At 35.3% G+C, this 19,721-nt stretch overlaps 1 protein-coding gene across 1 annotated transcript in view; it reads right to left on the bottom strand.

The window, feature by feature from the left end:
- FRYL (FRY like transcription coactivator) overlaps positions 1 to 19,721 on the bottom strand; it is a 165,904-nt gene that overhangs the window by 60,726 nt on the left and 85,457 nt on the right. The window contains 16 exon segments of the mRNA XM_009277425.2: positions 12 to 172; positions 861 to 1,033; positions 2,677 to 2,768; positions 3,777 to 3,834; positions 6,699 to 6,823; positions 7,817 to 8,012; positions 8,419 to 8,687; positions 9,494 to 9,580; positions 9,678 to 9,863; positions 10,530 to 10,767; positions 12,116 to 12,223; positions 12,476 to 12,608; positions 13,323 to 13,494; positions 14,165 to 14,251; positions 15,235 to 15,343; positions 15,985 to 16,088. Coding sequence (XP_009275700.1) covers positions 12 to 172; positions 861 to 1,033; positions 2,677 to 2,768; positions 3,777 to 3,834; positions 6,699 to 6,823; positions 7,817 to 8,012; positions 8,419 to 8,687; positions 9,494 to 9,580; positions 9,678 to 9,863; positions 10,530 to 10,767; positions 12,116 to 12,223; positions 12,476 to 12,608; positions 13,323 to 13,494; positions 14,165 to 14,251; positions 15,235 to 15,343; positions 15,985 to 16,088 — 2,298 coding nt within the window.

Here is a 19,721-nt window from a genome sequence, read left to right as displayed (position 1 = left end):
TGCTAAAATACCTTTAATGCACAGTATTGGTGTCTGTTTATTCGCATGTTCCTATCACTGTATCTGTCCAGGGGAGTAAACATGATACTAAAAGGACCTGCCCAATGACTGAACAACATAAATAGACTGTGGCGTAGACTCTGCTGTGGAAAGACACTTCTTCTCTGGTGTACTGTAAGAAAAGCACACAGTTAGACACACTCCTCTTGTCATTCTTTAAAATAAAGTACGTAAAACAGAAACAGACTCAATTAATATAAAAGGAAAAATCAACGTAAAGACACATTATTTCAACATCGTAATAGCTGGATGTAGGTTTACTATTGTCCTGTTTCATGCCACTAGTGTACAAGAATAAGCTATTTATGTGTACTGTAAGAAAAGCACACAGTTAGACACACTCCTCTTGTCATTCTTTAAAATAAAGTACGTAAAACAGAAACAGACTCAATTAATATAAAAGGAAAAATCAACGTAAAGACACATTATTTCAACATCGTAATAGCTGGATGTAGGTTTACTATTGTCCTGTTTCATGCCACTAGTGTACAAGAATAAGCTATTTATTAGTCCAGAAAACTTCATGCACTGCCAACCAGCAAGACTTTTGCTAAGTAAGAAAGTTACTTGTATGCTTCCAAACAATACCAAAAATCTCTCTTAAAAACTCATGCTGCTGAAGTTATATACAAAACAACTGATGGCATAAATTATTTTTATGAAAGTATTCTGAAACTTCAGAGAAAAAGTGGATTTTTGTGTGTTTATGTTTTGTTTGGTTTTGTTGTTTTTTGGGTTTTTTTTAAAAGTACTGCATATTAAAGACAGTAATCAGAAGTTATTAAAGCATTTTTACATACCTGGAACATTTTGAATGATATTTGCCACCAAGGCACTAAAATGGCATCGGATATCTTTCAATGTATCAGAATCCTTTTCATTTTCTGCTTCTAGCAGTTGTCTCGTTAGATCAACATACTCAAGTAAAGTGTTGTTGAGGGAATGTGTTTCATTATCAAGGCCACCACTTGCACTTAAAAATAAATAAAAAAAAATCAAATAGTATGATAAATACATACAACGATTTTTGAAGAAAAATCCTTATTTTTTTCTCTTTAAAAAACCCTACAACCTCATCACAGCAAGTATTTAATTTAAAGTAATTTCTTCACACAGCTTCTATTTCAGTGTTAAATAAAAAGCTCCAGTGAAAACAAACTAATAATCAAGCCTCACTATCAGAAGTCACTCATCCTTCCGCAGAATTAGTTCTTATACTAGGGACAAGTGTTAAAAATAATAATAAAAACCCCCAAACAACCAACCCCTCCCCCCAAAAAACCCCACGCAATTTGTAAACCAGAAAAAATAATTACTACTACTTGACTATAGACATCTATATTACATACTGATTTTTGGGAGTCAGTCACGATGTTCAGCACTTCACAGCATGCTATTGACTATTAGCAGATGAAAGCAATTTATTAATTTTATATATTCATTTCCCACCTTCATTGCTTTAGCATCTGACTAGATATCAGTACTAAACTGAATAAGGAGATTAAAGACTGCATGTAATTCAAACCTGCCCTCCTTTGAAAAACTGTTTTCAAAACAATTTTGAAAAATTGTTAGAAGGGTGATTCCTTTCCTCTCAGCTCCCTCCAACATCTTCCCACATTTGTACCAAAGACAACTAAAAAGCATGTCTTGCACACCAAAGGCAAGATGAGGAGGTTTATGGTAGCCCTTAATTGCTTGCTATCTTCCACCACAGAGTCAGACTGGCCTCAGAGAGAAAAGCTGACAAAGTTCCAGGGTGCAGACTGTGGTTAGGAGATTTTTTACATACACTAATTAAACACCAGTGAGTACCTTAAAAGATAAGAAGGGAGAGTACGATTTTAGTAGCTGCACTCGGAAAATCAGCATGCCGAAAGGAAGAAAGGCATTTTAGCAATGCTTCTGAGGCAACATTCTGAAATATACTGTAGTAGCTTGCCTAAAGATTGAGAATTTCACACTGATTACATTGCTAAGGTTGACAAATATTTTAAGTATTGTCTAACAGAATGGGAGGAGCTAGCCTAACCATCTCCTAGCCTGCTTGCTCTTACACAATTCCACCTGCATAGAAAAAAATTTGTAAGAGACTTGTAAAACATATGCCAGAATTTTAAGTCTTCTTTCAAAGTGTCCCTACACAAGTAGGATAAACTGGGAAAAAAACCCCAACTCAGTTAACATTCTGCCTCCCTCAGAAAGAAAAAGGTCCAATATTAATGAGCAGTAGCCTTCTCTGCATAGGACACGCTGACTAGCATCAGGACTCCAGGTGAGGAAGAATTCCAGACTGATTAGAGAAAGTTGTAACTTGCATTTTCCGCTTGGTGTAACCGGTGTGATGTTTGAACACACACACAAACAAAAAGGAACATGACATACTGCCTGTTCAAAGCAATGTCCCGGGAAATAACAGCATTTTAAATAAAACACAGACCACTTTGACAAAAAGCATGGGGGAGGGATTAGAAAGCCAGCAAAAAAACATGTCTATTTATTTAGTGGTATACTAAAACTCACTGAAGAATTTTGCATGCTTGTTATACTGGGTCATAAGAATAGTAGTGACTTAATTCAGAAGCATAAACAACATCTCATCAGTGCTGCCCCTACCTGTGACTAATGACACCAGCATCTGCCAACAGTTCAAAAATTCGTACTAGTTGTACTCGTAAAATATCTCGACGCCTGCGCCGTTTCATGTTCTATTCAACGGAGGAAACACAAAATTAAATGAAGCAGAGGAAAAACTAAGTATAAAACCAGCGTGGCATATAAAAGCATTATTATATTTGTACTACAACTGGCATCAGTTATCAGAGCTGCCAACCTTTTAAGATAAGTTACCAAACTTGCTAGCAATTTTAATAAACCAGACAAACGAACAAAATTTTTCCCTGTTGCAACTCCAAGATATCCCAGGTTTGCTGTTACACGTATTATCAAAATAATGTTTTTTATCAGTCTCCTGTTGCAAAGTGCAACATGTAAAACAATGAACTGAAATACAAACACCAATCTTTCTACATATTTGCATGCAAGACTGAGAAAACACACTATAGCCCAGTAACATTTTTACACAGAAGTGATGTTCCTTTCCATATCTGTACTTAATTACAAATTTGTTACTAATAAGAATATGACAGTTACCACAAAAAATACTGAGTAATCATTTCTGAGTTTGTAGTTGCAGAGATTATTATTTCTATGAATACCTACTGAGGCTTCTAAACCCTGCTGTAAAACATGCTCTCCATCAGAAAATTTTTAGTCACAGCAGTCAGTCAGGTGAGCTTACAGCCTTTTTCATTTAAAAAAAATAAACAAAGTTGGTAAACAGTAGAACTCAATTCTATGTCTTAGGTACTATTAATTGTGGGCATGTTACTGATGATACAAGGAAGTAACAACTGTGTAAAACTATGCTTAGGTAAAAGGAATTGAAAGAATGTGGAAAAGGTTACAGTAATTTTTTCATCATTTGAAACAAAACCTCTGATACTGGAATAATACAGAGCTCAAAAATGAACACAAAGCTCTTCTAATGTAAATACCTTACAATCATGTAAAAAAGTAACATCTCACCTTTTTATCTGGTATACTGACAGTTTTTAGGTGCAGAAATTAAAGAATGTAACTAACATTCCTTTACTACCATTTGTGAGAAGATAGTTAAAACTGTGTACTGAATATAGTGGAAAATATGTAATTACCTCTGGCCTTCTTTCAAGTGCTTCCTTAATTATAGGATGTAATTCTTCTATTAGTTCCCTGAATTAAAATAAAAGAATTAAAAGGATAAAAACAACCATTAAATTAAAAGCTCAACTGAAAGAAGTTTCACAGCAACTAGTGTTACAATATAACTTTAAACACCCTCGGGTTTTCCTTCTTTACCTGTTGCTTTCTGAACTAAATCAGCATTTAAAAGAGATGTTTCCTAGAAAGATATTTTCCTAATTTAAAGACAGACTACCAAATGGGTGTCTCAGTAATTACCACTAAATTTGCATTCACCAAGTATTATGGTATATTTCTGTCACAGATGATTTTCATTTATTTTCACATTCAGGGTTTAACAAAGCCTTATGGTGCAAATAGATACTATTAGGGAAAAAAGATGTTGGCAGCTTATCATACAATGCTCTTTCAGTTGTCACGATGCATTTATGCATTTAGTTGTTTCTTTAAGGCCAATAACATTATGCTGACAGAAGTCAGACTAGTCTCTATGAAAACTGAAAAGCAACGTGCTTTGATGCTGTGGTTACATTCCCTATTTGTTCTGAAGCTCCAGTCTTTATTACTACCCAGTTCCTTCTGCCAAACTGAGACTCTCTCTTGTGACTCCAAAAAGGGGGCAGGGAAAGGGGAAGGAGATCAGTAGTATGGATCTACGGAGACAAAATACTAAGGTAAAAACATATTGGTTTTACTTTAATATTTGTTAACATAGGAACTACTGCCTCCACTTTAGATTTGTTGGAGTGTGACACATTTTTCTACTTCCTGTGCTATTGTAATTCAGACATATCAAAAGCATAAACTACTTCAAGTTTTCATGGTAAATGACTGACTCCTCTGCTACATCATTCAAAGGTCCTCCTTCAGAGAATGGGTCCAGATGATCAGAAAGCTGCACAAACTTTTGCGGTGCACTCAATTACAAGAGACTTAAGCATGGTTAGGGATTGTTTTATACTTTCTTTCCAATGTAGAAAACACAGAAAAGAATTTGGAAGAAGCTTTTTTTGTGCTAAAACATAGTAAAGGGTCAGCTTCCAATGGAGAGCAAGAGACTCCTAGACAAGTTCATGTGATCAGTAACAGGGAAAAAAAAAAGAGAAAAAGAGTATTCTAGCAAGTTTAAGTGCACTGCATATACATATAATATATAATGAAAAAAGTCCCCGAGTAAAACATACCAAGTGCGGAGGAACTGTGCTTAAAAAAACAAAACCAGAACAACAAATCAGTGGAGAGCTGCAATGGTGAAGGATGAGCTACAGTTAGCATCTGGTGTGACTATGCACACTGGACAGAGGAAAAAAGCTAGTCATCAGAAACAAAACATATAATTCAGAACAAAGGAATCAGAAGACTGATGAGAATCAGGGTGGTGTGTGGTTTTTTTTTTAAGTTTGCTGAATGAATTGTTTCTAATTTAGAAAACAAGGATTTCTAGTGAAATCCTTTCTGAAAGCCTTTTCTAGACTTGTAGAGCACAATTATGATTTAAACTGTTCAGTAGACCTTCAGGGCCATGAGACAAAGTCTTACTTTACTCCTGGTAGGAGAGCCAAGTCAGATATGATATATATCTGATATATATATATGATATATAATATAGAAGATTATCAAAGCAGTAAAACAGAATACTATAACTGAGGACTTGACATTACGGTTTCAAATACATCTTTGGCTCCTCATCTGCCATAATATGGGACACAAGTGACTGGAGAGAAGAACCATCTCATTCAAAACCAAGAGTGTTAGCGATCCCTGGTTTCTTCTGCAGAAGCAGAGTTGGTTGCTATAGCATGGTATAACTTCATAACTCTCCATTACAAGAGATTGGCTGCTGTCAGAGAACATCTGATGCTGAGCACTGGCTTTCCCAGGAATTTTTCTTCCCCTCAGATGTTCTCCCTCTTCATCCATCCTCCGTAAAGAGAGAGTTGTCAGTTGAGGACAGTGGCATAGGGATGCATTTTAAAACTCATGGCTTCCTGGCATAGAGCTGCCTTTTCCCCTCAGTGAATCTGTACTACACATTGACAGTAACAGTACGTTAGGATCTGAAGAAAAGTAAATTTCAGTTGAGGTAGGAATGCCATGATGGCTAGATAGACCATTTTGAATTCGACATTTATATGAAGACTTGTCATAACAGGGTAACCAAAAGTTCTGGATTATGAGCTGAATCCAAATATGTTGAACATGATGTATGAAATTAGATTGACAGAACAAGTGACTTGGCACAGATTTAATTCTGCTGCAGTAATCACAGTTACCAGCACCGAAACTAATCCACATGGACTTGTCATCGGTACAACATATGAGAAAGGTGTATTAGTTATGAAGTTACAGGAAGTTTACTCAGAAAAAAAAGAAAAGGAGGCAAGGGATGCGCCACGAATTTCAGAAGCTTCAGCACTAGTCAGAAAACAGTTGTAACTGGTATTTTTTTCAGCTTGATCCAAAAATCTCTTTTTAGAATACAGTTATCATGAATCTCCTACACAAAAAGAGCTCAGAAACGTATGTTTGTTGGCAATACCAATAAGGAGAGTTTAGTAACTCTCACAAAAATGATTATAATTAACATTTCAAATGTTAATAGTCCACACAGTCTGTTCGTTCATATAAGGGCAGCCTTTAATATCAATAAAAGGCAGCTGTTTATCGTTTCAACTAACTTCTTTTTCTTTATGCAGACATGACCTCTACATAAAATTATTTCAACCTCTAATAATCTTTATCACACCGCTAAATGCTAGAAAAGACAATGGTAATCAGTTTTCACAGCTTTTTAAAAATTCTTAAAAGAAAAAAAAGCAAACCTTTTTTTCTGAGCTCTGATTACCCAGCTTTGTAATCAATTAGCATAAAAACAGATGAAATACAACAGTTACCTAAAAGCTCCTGGGTTGGTCCTGCCAAGTCCCAGCACAAGGGATTCTGTAATTTCCATGCTCTCAGAGCGCATCATTGGAACTATGTGCTTAAACAGGGAGGAAGGGGATGGAATGCCAATGATCTAAGAAGAAAACCAGAATAAAACAGAATGAAGTAGTTACCAAACGATCAGGTAGTGTGACATTAAAATTTCTGCTGTAATTTTACAGTCTTTTCACACTGATCAGTGACTTAAAATGATAAAAACAAAATTTTTTGTCTTTGACATGGAAAAAGACTTTCTGAAATAGTAAAGTAGTATTAACTACTTCTCCATTCCTTGTATAATTGAATTTTCATTGTCAGATGACAATGAATGGCTCAACATGATAAACAGATGCTTTGCATGTTTAGCGTATCTGCCCTCCTTAGAGAGAGGAAGCAGACTTCTGGTGTCCAACTCCTTATACTCCATTGCAGCTCTCAAAGAGAACAAAGCTTTCAGTCTACAGTTTCTCAGATTTAGGGAAAGGACCTTGGTAACAAACAACTGGAATAGGCTGCTTCTGCCAAAAATCTGCTGCATAGTCCACGAATTATCTTCACCTCTACTGTACTTCTACAGGAAGCCAAAAAGGAGAAGAACAAAAAGAAGCAAAGGGGGGGGGCAGGGGGAGATATCTGCAGGTGATGTGAAGCAAGGCAGACAGAAAACTGTCTGTGGTTGGGAAAAATATAACAAGACACATCATGCCTGAATAGGTCACTGCTTCAGTTACTGAAGCGAGAGGCTATTTGCTCAGAATTGCAAAAGTCTACTGACAGAAAAAAAAAAAAACCTTAATGGTAAACAAAACATTTCCTCATTACCACTAGATAAGACTTTGAGATTGGGTTAACGTTTTCATGACAAAAAAAAGCATAGCCTTAGTAAGCAGAAAAGCCTCTACAGCACAGGTTGGGAGAAGCGAACAGAAACACTATCCTAAACAAATGAAACACAAATGTATACTAAAATATGTTTTCAGACAAACTACACAAGTTTCTAAGAATCATGACAGTAATTACAAGCCTCAAGTGTTTCCGCTTCCAGTAACATGTAGACTTATTTACAGTAAGCATTAGAAGAACCTACTCTTGAATCAATGCTATAACCACTGTCAGGAGTAGACGCCAGCGTCTCAGGAGGAGAACATCTCACAGAGCCTGTGGAGGTGGAGGAGTTTGAAGAAGATGCTGCACTGCAGCAAAGAATCAGGTAGTTTCTCCAGAGCCCAATATAGGAGTCACTGCTTGTAGTAGTATTCACTTTCTTTGCATTGATAGGGCTGCTATTTAAGGAGAAAAAAAAAAAGCTCAGTATTGTAAATAAAGCTTACCAGGTTTCTCTTTGTTTTTCTACTGAATTTGTTTTTCAATTAGGTATATGCCATTGCTTCCAAAATTGTTAACATGGTAAACTCTGAATAAATTATTCAGAATAGACCTGTACAGCAATAATGTATGCTTTTATAGTCAAATCTGTTGAACTATGATATGGCCGAAGGCATGAATTAATTAATCTTTTTTGCAGATAGAACTGCTTTAAGTTTTTGTTATATAAAGCTGAATTAAACCCACAGAAAATATTAACAGTCCATATGTCACCTCCCTGAAACATAATGACATTACAATGATGATAAACCTTGAAAGAATACTCAATATAATATATTGTATTTACTTTAGAAATTAACTTACTTTATATCCACTTGTGGAGACAGCAATTGGAGTCTGGTATAAGCAAATGTCCAAGCATAGCTTACAGCTGTTGGGCAGTGTTTTGGAAGATTTTCCTGTTTCATAAAACTTGAGAGGCTTATAATCCATGGATCTTGGCCTTGAGTCACATGTGCAAATATCCATATATGTGATGGACTGACCACATCAAACTGGTGACTGATCGGGGAGGAATTCCAGTCAGCCAGAGTTTGTAAATCTATTGAACTGGGACAGTACAGTAAAGTAGTCTGTGTGCATAAAAAAGAGAACAACACAATATTTAATATCCATGTATATTAAATAACAATCTCTTAATTGTTAAATATCTAATAAAGTATTAGTGTCAAAACAACATTTGGAATAGATAGAACACATTACTCCATTTATGTATTTTTTCACAGAGGTTCCTAATGTAGACAGTTATATAAACATGCTGTTTGGGAAGGAACTGGATATTAGGAAATAGTAAATTCTAGAAAAAGGCCCTTTCACTCATGATGACTTAATTCTTCCAAAAGATTCTGGACTCTAAAAGCCTTACTACTGAATTCCAACTTGTTTCCTAAGCCTAAAATCAGAAGAGCTTCTCCTTGATACTTAAAAGTTAATGATAAATATATAAACATGGAATTCAGTTGTTATTCATTGATAGTTATCATAGCTTTATGGATAAAGGACACATTGACTGTTAGACACTGTATCGCTGCAGAAAAAGGCAGTCGTCTTCGCTTCAAAGAAACTGTAATCTATGAGCAAGATGAGAAAAAACGGATATAGATACAGCTGTCTGTGTGTATATGGTGGTCATAACGACACACTACTGATCTGAAAGCATACAATGGTGGTGTCAGTCTCACAACATTCCTTGTTTTTTGATTTTTTTTTTTTTTTTTGCTTGGTTGGGTTTGGTTGGTTGTTTTTTTAAGGTGATAAATTGTTGATAAAGTTATCATGAACATAGTGACACTATCATTTAAAATATATACAATTTATTTTCGACAGCTTTGCAGAATTACCTCATCTTACATCCAACTTAACAAAATAACTCTCCTACCTGGTCAGCCCCAGTGAGATGTATAAAACTTTCCAGGATAGTAGCACTTAATCTGTCCATTACATCTATAGCCAACTCATCATCGCTCTACGAAAGACAAAATGCAAAGCATAAAAAGCTCAAAGAAAGTCAAAAGAAAAGCAGTTTCATTAGGCAGTCACAAGAATGGGTCATCAACTCTTACCTTAGAAATTTCTAAAAGTGTGAACAAGGCCCTTATTTCTCTGAGAACGCTGACAGCTAATCTCCTGGTGGCAGGCCTTGTGCTGCAAAGGATGACCAAAGCAAAGCCTTCCACCACATGAAATACACTGGAATAAAGGGTCCTCTCCAGAGGAAGGGTATGGGCAGCCCCATTGGATACACCACGCTAAGAAAAAGATCACAGAAGTTAAGCAAATTAAGAAAAGAGTAAACACAACCAAGCTATAGTTCCATTATTGGCCACAGCAGAATTAATCATAAGGATTAACATAACAGAATTAATCATATTTAGATCTTGTTTGGCTACTAGTCAAATTTTGCATTATGGGAATGGCATAATATCAGCTACTTTTTTTTTTTTAGTATCTCTCTGAATTCAGTCCAAAAAAATATCAGGAGAAAGTCTTTCTTATTCACTTTCTCACGAGAATGATGCAGTGAGGGCAAAACTAAAAAGTAAGTAAGTAATACTCTTACGTATAAGATTGTATAAAATTAAATTATTTTAATCCTTTCTGTTTGCTTGTAAAAAATGCTTTTTTCCTAGTTCTACTGTTTAACCACTCCTACTTAATATATTTCCAGTTATACATGATGACTTTTGATGTAAGCAAAAATGTGGCCACGAATTAGTGTTTAGGGAATACTTAATAATATTAAAGTATTTTTTTGGGAAAAATGCTCATTTAAAATAATAGGACTAAAAATCTTCAAGCACTGTAAGAAAGTAAGATGAATTTTTATTACTTAACAAAACCAATAAAGCCTACTAATAAAATTGTATGCAGATTCAAACCACGTTTTAACATCAAAGGACTTTATTTAGAAATACCTGAGAATCTTGGTTTTTATTGTGCATTTGGGCTGCTTGTTTCCATTGATTTATGAGCTGCACTAACATTTTTACTGCATTGTCAAGAAGCGTTGGGTGGACATCAGTCACTTCACGCACAATAAAATATACAAATCCTGAAAGAACATCTTCCCGCCAATCTGGAAAATCAAGCATTAATGCTTGGAGAGTATTGAAAGCCAAGGCACGAAGTTCTTCATCCATATGAATTGTCAGCCTGTTTAGAAAAAATACCGGTATCATCACCCTAAATTGGCATACTCTTAACCAGCCTTTATAAATTAAAGTTTGGTGTTAACTCTTCCTTCTTTACTGTACAATGTAGAATACTTCAGCACAGATGCATTTTCTGCACTGAATACATCTGAAACTGGCTACTAACAGAAGGGGCTACTACTACAGCAAAATAATGCAAGACTTCACAAAACTTAGTATAAACAAATAATTTTCAAAAGAGATGGTCAAGTCTTTCATATAGGCACTTCTCTGCATGCATCTGAGCAACCACCTTAGAGCTCAGTAGGCAGCCACCCTGTGATGTACAGGTTGTTTTCTTCAAATTAAAATTGGAAAGAACAGATTATTTTTGCAGATAAAGCAGCTTTACTTTGGACATGAGAAAAAACTCACAAAAAAACCCTTTGCATGTATACTTAAAAATATGCCTCAGCCCGCTACGGTAGAAGAAACTTATCCAGTACTGTATTGTTACTTAATACTTCATGTCTTTCATGTGGTTTTTGACACTGAAGAAAAAGTGTTAGAAAAACCTTATTCTCTCACATTATTACTAACTTTTTAATATATGTAACTCAACACATTATATGCAAATGAATTTATAATTGCAAAGGTAAAAGCTGTCCTGTATTTCTGCACCAAGACCATTCTTTTATTAAAAATAAAAAAAAGAAAAAGAGGAAGGTTTATCACGCTAGCAATACGTAAAGAAAGACTGTCTGCACGTACCACAACTACATATTCTCACTGAATGCTCAGTTTACCCACCTGCAAACACCTGGCTGTCCAGTTGACTCAACTACTTATCAGTACTGATAAGGCATATGCAATTTAAATTGAGATAAGAGATGGAAGAATATGGGTAGTGTTGGATCAAAAGAATGGAAAAAGGAAGCAGGATTAGTAGAGAACAAGGAAAAAAGTTTCCCATAAGTGCCTGTCTCACATTTTGGTAATGTCAAAGAAGAATGCCTTTATGATAATTTACAGTCTTAGCAATAGGAAGGAAAAAAAAAAAGAAAAGAAAAAAGGGGGAAAAGTATGACAGTAGTAACAAAAAGATAAGACAAGTTCAAAAAACAAAGCAACAGAAATAAATTCCTACTTTTCAAAAAATTCTCTCTAAAAATAAGCGTAAGATCTTCAGGATAGATTTACCTCCTGCTACTCTGGCCAGTAACACTTGACCAACTGCAGAAGGTAGGCAGGAATAGGAAGAACGGATTCTGTATGCAGTGGACTCACACTACATAGTGCACTGACAAACTCTTATACACACAGCATTTAAAAAGGAACATCCACTAAGAGCAGAATTTCATTTCCCTTACCTTGCAAGCAATTCAATGAGGTCAGTCCTGCTCATGCCATCTGGAATCAGCCTTGGGATAGCAGCAATACAAGTTCTGAACAAATCTATCTTAGGTTTTCTCTCACCCCTACAAAAACAGTTTATAACCAACAAAACAACAGGAAAATCTACTTCAGTACACCACAAATATTTCCAATTTCATGTCAAAACTAAGGAGCTAACAAAATTTTTTATCATTAATTAATGAAATTAGCATTCATTTAATAGTCAAGTAAAAAGCCAACAATTGTAATGCATTAATGATGGCATCTGCAACATTACAGCATAAAAACAGTATGACGTAACTATGACAGTGAAAATATTGTAATTCAGTACATACGTAATCATGTCTTCAGGTTCTTTATTGGACATCTGCACGCTAGTCATGCACATGGGCCTTCCAACTTCTTTGTCCAAATGCCTAAGAATGCTATCTAGCGCTTTTCTGACTTGAGGGTAGTATATGGACATTCCTGAAAAGCCAAAGAGTTCCGATCACCTCTTTCATTTGTTCTCATTTAGTTTTCACATTTTTATTAAAATATTTGCCACTTATTCAGCTTAGGACAAATTTCTTCTTGCACAAAAGATGACATGAAACACACACTTCAAATGTCAAAAGAAAGGCATGTTAAATGAGTAGTAGCAGGTATTGTATGAAAGTAGAAGCTTCTTTCAGAAAGAACATAAACAAGGAAGCAACCAGTAGTTGCTTTTCTGTTTTCTCAATTCTGAGCATTTTAGTTCTAGTTTAAATTTTACATGTTGAAACAGTCCTTTAGAGATGACTACCTCATCCACAGAAGATCAGTAGAGCACAGGGATCAAAATTGTCTTACTCCACTTCAGCTGTGGGACATTTCGGACATTCTAGAGTGGTATCAAGGGAACAAAAATTGCCATGCTATTTACCACACTAACTGCACTCAGGCTTCTTTGTGCTAATTTGGCAGTGCAAAACACTTCAAAAAAGCCATGGATTTGGTCTTGGACACCAGAATGTCAATATTGTCTAGAAGCCCTCTCTAAAGAATCAAAGCAATTTCTGCTAAAAGAGACTATCATTAGATTCTCACTAACAATTAAAATAAATACAGAAATAAAGTTACACAAATGTACTGCTGGAGAATAATTGAGAACATATACGCACATATTGGAATGCCAACTTGCAAAAGAATACAACATACCTATAACTTTTGCTTCCTCATCTGTCAGCGTTTTATTAAGAAAAATTTTCTTCACACGCAGAGTATTTCCTGAGGGAAGAACAACTCCTGTTGTTGGCATTGGTGGTTCACCATCTTTCTGCTGCAAGCTATCTGCTATGACAAGGAAGACTCTGAGGCCAATATTCATCCTCTTCAATAGCAAAAAAGGGAAGAAAAAGGAGAGAGAAAACAGAAGAAATTATAACAAAGTAACACAGATGAGGCAAAACACGAATTGCATTTTTCCTCTCTTTTAAACAGACAGCAGTACGGTTCCAGTAGGACAGGCATTATTTAAATGTTACATATTAGGGTAATGAAAGTAACAAGAATAACGTTTAAGCCTTCAGTGCCTCCCCCACAACTCTGATACCAGTTAACTGACTTGGCACGGGCTAATATACCGAATATTTTATAGTACAGAGGACTAAAGGGCTTAATATGAATCTCGAGAATGACATACTGAAGACAGACATTGCTTGAACATCTCATCTGTTAGATTAGGCCTTGAACCATAAGAGCTAGGTACGACTTCCCTGAAAAAAGGCTTTACAGTTATACTGTAACCAAAATTCAGACATACTTAGTGAAATTATGGTTGAGATGAGTCTGAACTGTAGTACTGCTGCTAGCTTACTCACCGGAAATGAAACAGCAATTGTGCACGACTACAATTACTTCTTTAGTTTTAGCACAACACCCCTTCAGATATTCATTAATCTGCTTTCATCCCGGCTCAAAAATAGTTAACCACTTTCCCCCAAAAAATCCCCCAATGCCCTGTTCTCGCTGCATGCAAGTAATGAGCTTTTTTTTTTTACCTCTGGATTAATAGTGAAGGTTTTAGGTGATTTTCCAACACTAAGAAGATCAAATATTATTTCTTTCATCGCAAAATCCAAACGTTCCTATAAAGGAAAATAGATTCATATGATCATGTCTTTTCTGTTAATATGCATAGTTTAATTTCTTGGCTTTGCACAGGTGCTGGGTATCATGTCATAAAAGTTTAAAAAATAAAAATAATTTAAAAATATGCCTTTTTTCCTATTTATTCTTATGACTTAATGTTCTTTTTTAAATATAGTACAATTCAACACAGCTCATCCCCTGATATAGTTGAACCATTTCTCCTGAAAAAATTCCCAGACAATTCTGCTCAGGTCAAACACATTTCTACAAATGAGCTGTTTTAGATAACTAAAAATTAGCGATAAAAAGAGGAGCCCTAGGAAACAAATATAAATAGTGAAGGGTTGTGTGCCCTGCCTCATCCCTGTATGACCAGGAGCAAAACATCTTGGAAGCTGAAGAACAGACAAGCTATCTGTAAGACAGGAAAACATGTCTCTAATCTATAAGGTTATAGATGAATGAGAGTTTATCTTGTGAGATCATATCCTGCATTTTGATATTAGGACAACAGAAGCACCTAAAATAATATAAATCATAATGCAATACTAACTACACACTACTGCGTGCATTGCATATTTTTTCTATCTACAGAGGCTAGTCTCCAGGCTAAATATAAGTGGATATTACTGTTCAAATGCTTTGTCCCTTATAAAAATATTATAATGGAATATACTAGTTATATTAGTGTATTTTTATATATATATATACACACATACACCCACAACAGTGCAATACAATTGTAAATATTAATAATCATAATGTTCATATACAACTGTTATTAAGTTTAAGTAAAATAATTTTGCCACTAGTAGAAACAGAATAAGTAATTTCATTTGTTATACATATTTGGGGAAATTCTATTCAAGATAGAAGACTATTAATTCAGTGCAAATATTTCAAAAACTAACCTTAAATTTACATTTCTTCCAAATATAGTTCATCCTGTTCTTATAGCTCTACCTGGATGTATTCTTACCTGAGCAATGAACTGAATAATCTTCACAAATATATTCAGAGGTGTGTCTCGTGGGACCACACTACGTGATCCTTTTGGAAAAAGTGCTGATACAATGCTCATGAGACGACTACAAGAATTTAGAAACAAAAAGAAATTAAAAAACCTTTTAAAAATAACTTTTAATAATAGCATAGATGTTACAGTTCAAATCTGGAAAAGTGTGGGGGGTTTATCACTAAATAATACAGAAACATATGACAGGTAGGACCACCTACACAAAGTACAGCCCTCTACTGTCACAGGCAACAGTATCATGGCGTCATTTATAAAGTGACCAAGATCCTGCTTTAAACTAGTTAGTAATAGTCAGGAGGGGGGACAAAATCTGAACGACTATTCCAAATTCTCATTATGCTAATTTATAAAGAAAACCTTTTCATTTCCAGCCCATACTTCGTGATGGCCACTTCATACTGTATTTGTTCTGGTACCATTAGTGCCTTTTAACTTTAATAAATTTCCTCCTTCTTATCTCTCCACGCTCTTCTATCCCTGCATATCCTTGCAAAGAGAATTGTAGACTCTATTCTTTCTCCTCATGAAAGTAATCAAGTTCTTTTGGTTTTCTCTATTAAGATGAAGTCTTTGTTCCCCTGTTTACCTGACTAGAGCATCCCTGAGCTGGCTTCAAGATCTCTTCTGATATCACTAGGGGGAAAAAAAACCCCACCAATCAATAGTTTAAAATCCTTTGCATAATAAACTTACCTTTGAGTTACAGTGTTGCTTTCACATTTTATTCTAATAACATAAACCCACAATAACCTATACAAAGATTCCAGTGCAACTCGGGACATTTTGGGATCTTTATTCTGTAAAATAAATGAAAAATACAGTTACTGTTGCCTGTGAGATACTCAGAAAATTTTATTATTACTCTTTTGACAATTGAGAATATTTTCAAATTTTTTTAACAATGAAAATGTATGTGTTTAATACCAACTACAAGTTTTAATGTGTTTTCATAAAAACAACCCTGTACTATGTATTTCCAATACTAACTGAATATTTAACTAGTAATTCCAGATTATTTTACAAGTCTTTCACTCTGAGAGCAGAGGAGTAACTAAAAAGCAGACATTCCTCTTGAGATGAACACCAAGAGTGTATTGCTTCCAAGAACTTTGCTCAGAAAGCCATTGGTAACGAATACCTACTTTATAACAAACTAACTTATAGCTTGTCTAAAACATCGGAGTAGCTGCTTTGGATCAGGCACAAAGTCTAAGTCCATCATCCAGTTTATGACAGCAGACAGTAGCAGGTGCAGAAGAAAAGAATGCAAAACAGGGCAGGCACACAAGGATGCTTCTCTGGGTGTGCACTCCAGGCTTCACGCAACTCAGCCATTTCCTGTGGGCTGTATTGGTCTTTACTCACTTCCAATGGATTTTTATTGTAACAATTAAGCTAGCTTTTTCTTGAATTAATATAAAATCTTGTGGCATAATTCAGTTTAAATTATGCACTGTATGAAAAACAATTACTTTTTGTCTTAAAGCTGCTACTAGGAGTTTAGCTTTGCTCCTCCTAGCTCTTAAACTGTGTAAAACAGTAAGTAACTAACATTCTTCGTACCAACTCCAGCAATCCCTTTTCCAACTAGGGATTCTTGGTGTATTTATAGTCTTGAAGTGTCTAGCGAGATTCTTGGAATTGGCCATAAGTATGAGCTTATGAACAGAATAAATGATTCCCAGTTGTCACCTTTTTAGGCATTCTCAGTTAAAAACAAAACAAGACAAACAAAAAACCCCCAAACAAAAACAAACAAAAAACCAACAGAAGAACCCCCAAAACACACCTTCCCCATCTCCAGTGAAGTCTCTCTGTTTCAAGACATATCTATATGATGGCTTGAACCTAACTAATTTCACATTTTGTGGCCTCTACCACAAGCCAATGAGTCAGAATAGCAGACTACTTTGTCCTCCCAGGACAAGTGGAGTGCAATTTCACAAAGGGTGTAAGTGGATCTAAGACCATACTGTTCGAAAAGAGATGGTCTCATCCTTGGTTCCCTCCTCTGCAATCTCACTGTTCCCTTTGCACTGACTGTAGCAGTAAAAGTCCAATTCACACCAGTAAGTTGATCCAAATAATTTCATGGCCATGTCTGTCCAATAGACTATACAAAGGAGAGTAATTTGGATGGCTTTAACACGGGTGGGTCGGGACTATTGGTTTTGGCAGCAGCTTACTTTAAGAAAGGCTAAAAGCCTATCACAAAATCACAGAGGGAAAAGTGGTACTTCACAGACAAATAACGTACATGACTGTTTATCAGAATATTAGAGGGAATAAATTAACCCAGTCTACGTCAGCGATAATGCTGTTCTACCCTCCCTTCACACTCATCAATGAGTTCCTGCCATTGCCTCTGAATTAGCACACCTGCAAATAGGCAGTGGGTAAATTTAAGAAGGTGATCTGGACAAAATCTAACCAGTAGAAAGTTACACCTGTCCCTGGTTAGTATTCAGACAGATAACTGTCCCACTGTCCAGTTAATTTACCAGCAGTGCTACTGTGAGGAAGAAGCAAAAGCTCATAATTGTACGAGAGCGTGAGACGGTGATAACTTTGATTTTAAACAACTTAAACAGCAAAAAAACCATGATATTATTACTCATCATATTTCATCTACAGGCCAAGAGTTCTTGATGTTCAAAGCAGGCTGGTGAATTTGTTGGTACACGCATTATCAAAGTCTATCTGAAATGCAGTGTCTAGACCTGAGTAATGCTTCAATTTTCTTATTTCTGATATTCCAAAGGGGAGCTTAATTTATGGGTCCAGAAGAAAACCAAAAATTTACTATTGGCTTGCAATCATCTAATCAAAAAAACTGTATAGGTAGCAGATATTTTACAATGTGTTAACATTCCATCTGTTAGGTTTACCATCCAATATAGCTACTTCTGGTTAGTTATGACAAAGTTTGCTGCTTTGTTAAAAAAAAAAAAAAAATGTATAAGGAGGCATTCACCTTTTAAAAAGGGTTACATAATAAATACAGCAGTACTTCTAATTTCTTAAGCATTGAAAATTTTCATGTTCTCTTCCTATAACTAGGAACTAAACAAATATGCTAGAAGAAAATGGCTTTTTGGGTCTAATTTATGGCACACTTTTTGTATACTCATGTCAATATGTCAGTATTTCCTTTTCTCTTTGAGATTACTGTAACCAGAATACAGTATATATGGCTATGTAATTCACCAACCTGGCTGAATTTCAGTCTTTTTAGCTGATGCCTGTCAGATTTAAAAGCAGTCTTACCTGGGGTTTGGTTCTTTTTTTTTTTCCCAAACATAGTTTTGTTTACAATCCTAAAACTTTTAACATAAATTATATCAGCAGACTATGGAATAAGCTGTCAAGAACTGCATGTCTGTTACAAAACCAAAAAACTACGAGCAAATCTACAGTGGTCTTACATGACACATTAAGACAAGTCAATGAAACATATCTCAATGAAGGCAAGAAACAAAATAGCATTTTTTCCATGTTAGTCAAATGTAATCACTTACTGAAGAAAGTACTTTTTAATACTGATGTTAAACTTTTCTTCTGTTCTAAACTAAAACAATTTCTACTTTTTAAAACCTGCAAAACCAACGGTGTAAAAGACTTTCAAGTTAGTGCACTGCAAGTTGTTATAGTAAATCAGTTTCACATTTTTCTATTGTGAAAATGTTTTCAAGTTTGCTCGCATGCAAGACACTTTTTGAAATGAATTGACAGAAAAAAACCATATATCTGAATAGGTAGTTTACTTCCAGTGGAAACATGCACTGCTGTTCAGGGAAACCAGCTGCGATATTGATACTCAATCTCACAAAGCCACATTTTCACCCGCAAGGAAAATTGATATTAGATAATTTTCTGATCTTTCTCCTTTACTCCCTGGCAAGAAAAAAAGATCTTTGAAACATGAGCTATTCTGAGACCTGTTGCTTCTTAACAGTACTAACAGCAATTTTACAAAGAAAGGAAAGCACAAAATACAACAATTAACATAAAAAACAAACCAAAGTATTTACATGAGACAAAGCAACGTTTCACTGAGTTAAAACAACATATTAACTCACCTGAAGTGTTTCTATTTGTTTTCTGATACTGTTGTTAGATGGCATCTAAATAAAGCAATGTGAGACAGCAAAACATAACAAACATGAGAATGGAAGGCACATGCATGTTAGATGAAAAAAAGCACAAAAACAACAGATAGCTGTCTAGTAAGGACTCTATTCAGTAGAAATACAGGTTTTGCTATAGTGGCAGAAAATGTTCCTCTAACTTTTAAGGTTGTGTGGTAACAGACACTAAGGTTAAACTGTGAAAAAAAATTATTCTTTTCCACCCAGCAGTGGTGCAGAGTGATAGACACTTTTCTCTCCCATTTCAGCAGCTTTCTTAAATGTTCCTTCCTCTCCCCGGCA

The sequence above is a fragment of the Aptenodytes forsteri genome, unplaced genomic scaffold (genome assembly GCF_000699145.1).
Source record: "Aptenodytes forsteri isolate BGI_AS27 unplaced genomic scaffold, ASM69914v1 Scaffold65, whole genome shotgun sequence".
Lineage (NCBI taxonomy): Eukaryota > Metazoa > Chordata > Aves > Sphenisciformes > Spheniscidae > Aptenodytes > Aptenodytes forsteri.
Note: the sequence above shows the minus strand (reverse complement) of the source record. Positions and strands in the feature narration are given on the sequence as shown.